General features: G+C 60.1%; 1 protein-coding gene across 3 annotated transcripts; it reads right to left on the reverse strand.

The window, feature by feature from the left end:
- Positions 1 to 753: 753 nt before the first annotated feature.
- Positions 754 to 6,714, reverse strand: LOC102946740 (G-protein coupled receptor 54). 3 transcript variants are annotated; one of them, XM_043532498.1, is made up of 6 exons: positions 6,614 to 6,714; positions 5,714 to 6,104; positions 3,469 to 3,593; positions 3,125 to 3,260; positions 1,801 to 2,039; positions 754 to 1,431 (listed from the first exon to the last, which is right to left on the reverse strand). In XM_043532498.1, the coding sequence occupies exons 2-6, from the start codon at positions 6,021 to 6,023 to the stop codon at positions 1,201 to 1,203; spliced, it is 1,041 nt and encodes a 346-aa protein (XP_043388433.1). In that variant the 5' UTR covers positions 6,024 to 6,104; positions 6,614 to 6,714; the 3' UTR covers positions 754 to 1,200. The 3 variants fall into 3 exon arrangements, with proteins under 3 accessions (XP_043388433.1, XP_043388432.1, XP_007072540.1); XM_043532497.1 differs by having other exon boundaries at positions 754 to 1,551; XM_007072478.3 differs by having other exon boundaries at positions 754 to 1,554.
- Positions 6,715 to 7,506: the final 792 nt, after the last annotated feature.

Genomic DNA, 7,506 nt, shown 5'->3' on the forward strand with positions numbered 1-7,506 from the left:
GGAGAGCGTAGTGTGCGCGTTTCTCCTCTGGAGCAGTCTGCAGTGACTCTGGCAACAAGATGACTGCTAGCTCCGTGCCTGATCTGCACAGGACATGTGGCTGTGCCAGCCCCAGCCCTGGTTTTGTAGCTCAAGCTATCTACAGCAGCTCTTGCTTTCAGTTGGGATGTTGCCAAGATGGCGGCCATCGCACCTGCTGCACAGGGAGCTCCCACATGAATAGGTTCTGCAGCAGGCTCAAGAACACACTACTTAGGTGCCCTGAATCTGACCCACCCCCACCCCACAGCCCCCAGGGCTCCCTGATGGCCACTGGGGAGGGGGTGGATATTGTCTGTTTCAGTCCCAACCCTCCCCACACAGAACCCCCACCTGGCAGGCTGAGCTGCTCTGGATTGGCCAACAAGCCTACACTGAAGGATTCTTGTCATTGGCTAGTTGCTTTGTTTTTAAACCTCATTGGCTGCATGGAGCTGGGGGGAAGGCGTAACAGGGGGACTGATGGGAGCAGCAAAGAGCTGGCCAGATCCAGCCAAGCCCTGCGCTTGAGGGACTACAGGGTGCTGCTCGCCAAGGGCCATACAGTGGCTGGGGCAGAGGGGCCTGCGGGGGCTTGTCTCAGCCCAGGTCCATATGGATGAGTTATTAAGCTGTTGTCCCCCTTATTCAGAGGCAAGGCTTCACTCTCAATCCTCCAGTCTGGCATAGGAGACACCTTGACAGATGCCCGCCACCCCAAACATCAGGCCTATGTCTCCTTACAAAGCCAAAGAGCTTTATTTCCAGATGCTCTGGGCAGGTCCCTGAGGCGCCAGCGGGAGATGCTCATGGCTACAATGATGTGCCAAGGACAATGGTATGGTGGGAGGAGGGAGGGAAGGGAGGCGTCTGGCTTAGGACCCAGACTTCCCAAAGTGTCCACTCGTTTCTGGTTGCCTCAGTATTTGGACTGTGAGGATGCCTCCGCCTGAGGACAGAGGAACCCCAAATAAGAAGGCACTTTGGGAAGAAACCCTTCCAAGCCAGGGATTCTGAAGAACCAGTCACCACAGCTTCCATTGAATGGTGCCTCTTGTCCTGAGTAATGTCAATGTGGCTCGGCAACCATATTGGATTTACCACCTCAGCGTCCAGTCAGGAGGAGCAGCCGCACAGGCTGGCACGACTGGGAGGCCTCAGGGACCCCCGGAAGGGCTGGGACTAGGTCTCCTCAGTGATGAACTTCATCTCGGCATTGTGGGAGCCGGAGAGAACGGTGCCGACCCGGCGCCGGAAGAGGAAGGGGAAAGCCTTCTTGAAGGACTTCCTAAAGCTGTCGCCCATGAAGGCGTAGACGATGGGGTTGATGGAGGAGTTGGCGTAGGACATACAGTTGGCCCATGTCTTGATCTTGTAGGTCTCGTAGTTGGCCTGGAAGCTGTCATAGAAGCCCTGGAAGAGGAGGTAGAGCTGGATGGGGCCCCAGCACACAGTGAAGAGTACCACAATCACCACCACCATCTTGGACACCTTGGCCTTTGTGGCGACAGAGCGCTCGGACAGGTGCTGTACCTGCTGAGAAAGGGGAGCAGGAACATAGAGGCCTGGTTTAGAGCAGGGGGGCTAGGAGCCAGGACTCCCTGGTTCGATCCCTGGCTCTGAGAGGGGAGTGGGGTCTAGTGGTTAGAGCAGGAGAGTTGGGGGTGAGGACTCCGTGTCCTATTGAGAAAAGTCCTGGGGCTGGGTGATGGGGCTTCCAGATATATTGGGCAGAGGGGGTCCCCAATACAGAGACACCCCCGTTTACTGCCCCTGGCTCACCTGGTAGTTGTGGTCGATGGGCTCCACAATGGGGCGCCCCACACGCTTGAGCATGACGGAGTAGCAGAGGCAGATGGTGAGCAGGGGCAGCAGGTAGATGGCCAGGAAGGTGTAGAGGATGATGCTGCGCTCCTGGCTTTTGCTGGCGAAGGCCTCGATACAGTAGGTGCGCAGCCCATACCAGTAGCCCACCTCAGTGCGGTGGTACATGGCTATGGGCAGCGAGAGAAGGAAGGAACCTGGGGACAGGAAGGCAACAGGATGAAAGGTACGACAGGGCCAGTGCTCTGGGGAGGCCTGGGGTCCAGCCATGGCTCTGAGCATAAGGAGAACTGATTTGGCACATTCATGAATGGCTGAGGCTGATCAGCGTAGAGGGTTAGCATCCGTCTCTGTTCAGCAAAGACCCAGGAGCGTAGAATAGCAGGGGGCTGTGGGTCGGGACTGAGGGGCAAAAGCAGAGCTGAGCTGGGGAGGCAAGGCCTGGAATAGCAGAGGATACAGGGTGGGATTGAGAGGTGCCAGCAGAGCTGTGTGTGTAGGGAGCCTGGGCTGAGATAGCAGGGGGCTGTGGATTGGATTGAGGTGAATTAGCAGATTTGTGGGTGCTGGAGGGTTAGAACCAGAACAGAAGGTGGAAGTTTCTATTGACCATCAGATGCCGAGGCACAAATATTAATTCCCTCTGCCTGTGTTCAGAGATCCCAGATAGGGTGACCAGACGTCCCGATAAAATTGGGACTGTCCCGATATTGAGCAGTTTGTCCTGATATTGATGCCATTTGTCCCGATATTTTGTTTCGGGCGCGTCTTTTTGTTTTTTTCCCCTGAGGCGGCGGTGACAGGCAGGGGGAGCGCCTTTTCAATTGTTACACTCACCCGGCACGTCTGGGTCTTCGGTAGCACTTCGGCAGCGAATACTTCAGTCGCTGACATGTCCGTGGCTTCGGCGGCATTTCGGCGGCTGGTACTTCTTTCTTCGTCGGCAGGATTTATTTCCTGCCGCCGAACGTGCCGGGTGAGTGTAACAATTGAAAAGGCGCTCACCCTGCTGCGGTCCCGATATTTTGTATTTACCATCTGGTCACCCTAATCCCAGAGGAGACCTTGCGCTGGGTATGGGGCTGTGCTGCTGGGCTCAGGACTGGCCAGGGTCAGGCCAGGAATCCCTGGGGAAACGTTTTACAAGATCTTTGCAGGGTTGGTGTCCTGGATGCATGTTCAGGGACACAGCTCTCCTCCTTCCTTCCCTTCTTTCCACCATCCCTGGGAGGCCCTTTCCCCAGCTCTTTGCTCTCCCCTGGCCCTGACACATCCCACTCACTGATCCAGATGGCCACGCTGACGCCCATGGCCACGCGTGGGGTGCGGTAGCGCAGCGACTGCAGCGGGTAGAGGGTAGCGTAGCAGCGGTCCATGCTCATCGCTGTCAGGGTGATGCAGGTGGCCTGCGCTGTCACCTGCAGAGAGCAAGGGCGACCTGGTGATCCAAGGCAAAGGCAACTGGGGGGCCCTGAGCCCTTTGCCAGTCACTGCCCTTCCTGCAGGGCAGGGCCCTGGGACTGTACAGCATCCCAGGTATCAGCAGCTGTTGCATGTCCCTCCCCAGCACACCCATGCACACACTCACCCACGCATGTTTGCACCCCCACCCGCAGCCAGCCCCACCTGTTGCAAGTAGTTGACGAGTTTGCACATGAAGTCGCCGAAGATCCAGCTGGGCAGGGGGTAGAGCGTGGCGGTGAAGGGGACACAGCACACCAGGAAGATGATGTCTGTGGTCGCCAGATTTGCTGGAACAGATGTGGAACTGGGATCAGGGGGCAGGGCCATTGCGGGGACTGGCCAGACAAGGGGGGCGGCTCCGTGGCTCAGGTGCCAGCCTGGGATCCAGGAGTCCAAGGCTCAATGTCTGGCTCAGCCACAGACGTGGGCAAATCGCTTGGCCTCACTGTGCCACAGTTTCCTCCCTCTGCTATGGAGATAACAGACCTGCCTGTCCACATAGAGATAAACCACCAGTAACTGATGGGCACTGGGTGATGGGGGCTGTATGAACCCCGAGCCTGGGCTGAGTCCCCCATCCCTGATGCACTCAGAGCAGCCCCTGGGAATGAAGGGTTGGGTGGGAGTGGGCAGTGATTGGGAATTATGGGCAGGGCGCCTGTCAGCCCCACATTCTCTACTCCCATTTGAAGATGCCAGCCTCCCGCCTACTCCCCTTTATCCCCACTGTCTTTCGCCGGCCAGAGCCTCTACCCCACCATTTATCCCCTAGCTGCAAACACCTCTCTCTCTATTCCCCCAACTTCCCTACCTGCACCCTCCCAATCCCCAGCATGGCTCCCCCCATTCCTCCAAACCCCCATCTTCCCACACTCTGCCCCAGATATGCTATAAGAATCTGAGCCACTCGCATTGGGGGACTGTGCATCTGGAACCCCTGGAACAGATGACCCAATGACTTGCTTTCCTCTGATCACACTCAGTGCTCTTGCTCAGGAAACCTGCCTACATTATCTTAATTGTCTGTCACCTTTGCTCTGTTTAATCATGGCTGGTTTCCTTGTCCATCCAGTTTGGTGTTGTAAAGAGCTGGGTTTTTAGGGGAGCTGTGTCTCGGGAACCCCTTGCTCACCTAATCCCAAATTTGGATCACTAACTCTACCCCAAACCCCCATGAAGCATAGCAATTTTCAAGACAATCGGAGTCAGCGTGTGGATTTCAGAGGACTTAGAATAGTCCCTCTTTAAATAGAAAGCAAGGCTTGACCCCAACCACAGCAGAGTGGGCGCTCTGTTATAATGGGGGGAACGCAGTGCTACAGGGAATTTACAGAGTCAGGGGTGTTGAGGGAGCCCTGGGCTGGGGTAGCAGCGGGCTGTGTCTCAGGATTGAGGGGCATTGGCTGGGGGAGCCAAGTGCCACCCTCTCGCTAATGTTGAGCCGTGATGATGATCATTGGTGGAGAGGGGTGTTTCAGGCCAGGAGTGGTGTGCAGGGGCTGGCACTGGGGGGAGGAGCAGGGGGGAAGGCACCCAGGCACTGGGGTTGGTGGGGGTGGTGCTGGGGCACCCACCAGGAGTGTGGCGAGACACCCAGGAGCAGGGGGGCTGGTGTGGGGCTGGAGCTGAGGCAGGGGAATCCACTGGGGTGGAGGTGCTCAGGAATGGAGGGGGGCGCTGATGCTGGAGCACCCATCGGGGGAGGGAAGGTGCCTGGGGACAAGAGAGGGCTGGCACTGGGGCACTCAGCTGAGGGAGAGATGGTGTCCGGAGGTGAGGGTGGGCTGGAGCTGGGGCATGCAGCTAGGGGAGGGAAGGTGCCAGAGGATGGGGGGGCTGCCATAGGGGCACCCAGCCAGGGAAGGGGAGGGATAGTATTTGGAAGCGAGGGGGGGAGCAGGTGCTGGGGCACCCATCTGGGGGAGGGATGGTGCCCAGAAGTGAAGGGGGCAAGTGCTGGGGCACCCACCCAAGGGAGAGAAGGTGCCCAGGGCGAGGGAGGGCTGGCGCACCCAGTCGCGGGAGGAATGGTGCCTGGGGTCCAGGGTGGGGGGGATGGTGTTGAAGGAGCCAGCCAGGGGAGGAATGGTGCCTGGTGTCCGGGATGGGGGGGGGCAGGTGCTGGGGCACCCAGCCAGGGGAGGGATAGTGCCCAGGGGCTAGGGAGGGCTGGCACATCCAACCAGGGAGGGACGGTGCCTGGGGGGGGGCAGGTGCTGGGGCACCCAGCCGGGGGAGGAATGGTGCCCGGAGGCAGGGGAACAGATGCTGGGGCACCCAGCCGGGGGAGGAATGGTGCCCAGGGGCTAGGGAGGGCTGGCACATCCAACCAGAGAGGGACGGTGCCCGGGGGGAGGGCAGGTTCTGGGGCACCCAGCCAGGGGAGGGATGGTGGGGGGACGCTCACCGATGTAGAAGTTGGTGGCTGTGCGCATCTGCCGGTGCTTGGACACCACGTAGATGACGAGTGAGTTGCCCACCAGCCCCAGCAGCATGATGAGGGCATAGAAGAGCGGCACCAGCCAAGCATCCGTCAGGAACGGCGGTGATGTGTCCTCCCCACTGCTGTTAAAGATCCACAGCCCCCTCCTGCCCTGGCCCCCCAGTGCGCTCATGTCTGGGTGGGGGGCAGCAGTGGGCACTGGTGTCCAAGAACCATTGTCCAGCCAGCCGCCCAACGGGGAGGGCTCTGCATCCATCCTCGGCGACCCTGCCATGTCTCCAAGCCCAGGGCAGGTGAGCACTGGAGCCAGGACTGGTCCCTGTTTCCAACGTGCCAGTCCTGGCCAGCTTCTTCCCTGTGGGGGAAAACATGTAAACAGAAGGGAAACTGAGGCAAGGGGTGGGGGTTGATCCAGCAGAGATGGGGCACAGAAGCCAGAGCCAGCAACTTCACCCCCCCCACACACACACCCCCAGAAACAGGCCAGCTGCTCCCAGTGCCTTGGCTTTGTCCTGCAACCATCACCCCGAGACACCCCCCGGCTGAGTTGGGCTCCCCGCCCTGCTTCTGTCCACACACTGAGCTGCGCTCAGCTCCTGAGTACCCACTCCTAGTCCAGCCGGGCATCCTTGGGCCGTGCGCGGGGCCTGAGTTAGCCCCAGCTACTGGTGGGTCCCCTATGGAAGTGCGGGGGCTGGGAACCTGGACTCCTGGGTTCCCAACTCTAGGGGGAAGCAGTATGGGGGCGGGAGGGGGCTGGGAACCAGGACTCTGGTTCGATCCCTGGCTCTGGGAAGGAAGCGGGCTCTAGCCGCCCCACAAGCTGCTCCCAGTGCCCTGTTCCCCTTCACCCCCAGCTCTCACCTGCGCTGCCCGGGACGGGGGCGGCTAGCGCCGAGCCGGCGGGCGGGCTCCGCGCAGGGCTGCGCTCTCCCACCCCGGACGCTGCGAGCGCGGGTCTGCAGCCAGGCTGAGAGCGGCTCCCTGAGCCCCGCGCAACTTAATGGGGGGGGGGGGGCAGCGCCGAGCTCTGATTGGCTGCGGGGTGGTGGCAGCCAGCGCTGGGGGGGCTCGTCCCGACAGGGGGCTCCAGAGGGACCCCTGGGGGGACGGACGGACCAGACCCCTCGCCTGGAATCCACGGGGACGGGCTCGCACCCCCTGCCCAGTCTCCATGGAGCGGTTTGCCAGCGGCTCCCTTCACGGACTGACCGGAGAAGTAGGAGCTTAGGGGGAAAGTAGGGGACGGAGTGGAGCCGGGACTAGTGGTTAGAGCGGGGGAGGGGGGCTGGGAGTCAGGACTCCTGGGTTCTAGTCCCAGTTCGGCCGCTGCCTGTGTTGTGAGCGACCTCGGGTAAGTCCTGTCTTAGTTGGTCCCCTGGGACCAGGCTCCTTGCCTGCTTGCTGGGGGCTGGGAGTGAAAATATTTGTAACCAAAGGCAAAGCTGCCCCCTTTGTCTGGGCACGTGGACTCATTTGGCAGAAAACATGCCCCCTTCCCCCCCCCCCCCCGCCATGTGTGTTGCTGGGCATCGGGGAGTTTCTGACCCCCCCCCACCCCCAGTGCCTTGGCACTGCAGAGGGCAGATATCCACGGGTCTGAGGGACAAACGGCCACTTTGTCGGATTTCACCAAAAAGCCCCATTTAGAGGGAAGCAAACAGCAGAAATGTGGGGGTGACATTTCCAGGAAAATGGCTCATAAATTCTCCCCAGTTCGGGGGCTCCCTGAGCTGTAATAACCAGCTGGGCCTTCA

Source organism: Chelonia mydas, chromosome 20 (assembly GCF_015237465.2).
Source record: "Chelonia mydas isolate rCheMyd1 chromosome 20, rCheMyd1.pri.v2, whole genome shotgun sequence".
In the NCBI taxonomy this organism is placed as follows: Eukaryota; Metazoa; Chordata; order Testudines; family Cheloniidae; genus Chelonia; species Chelonia mydas.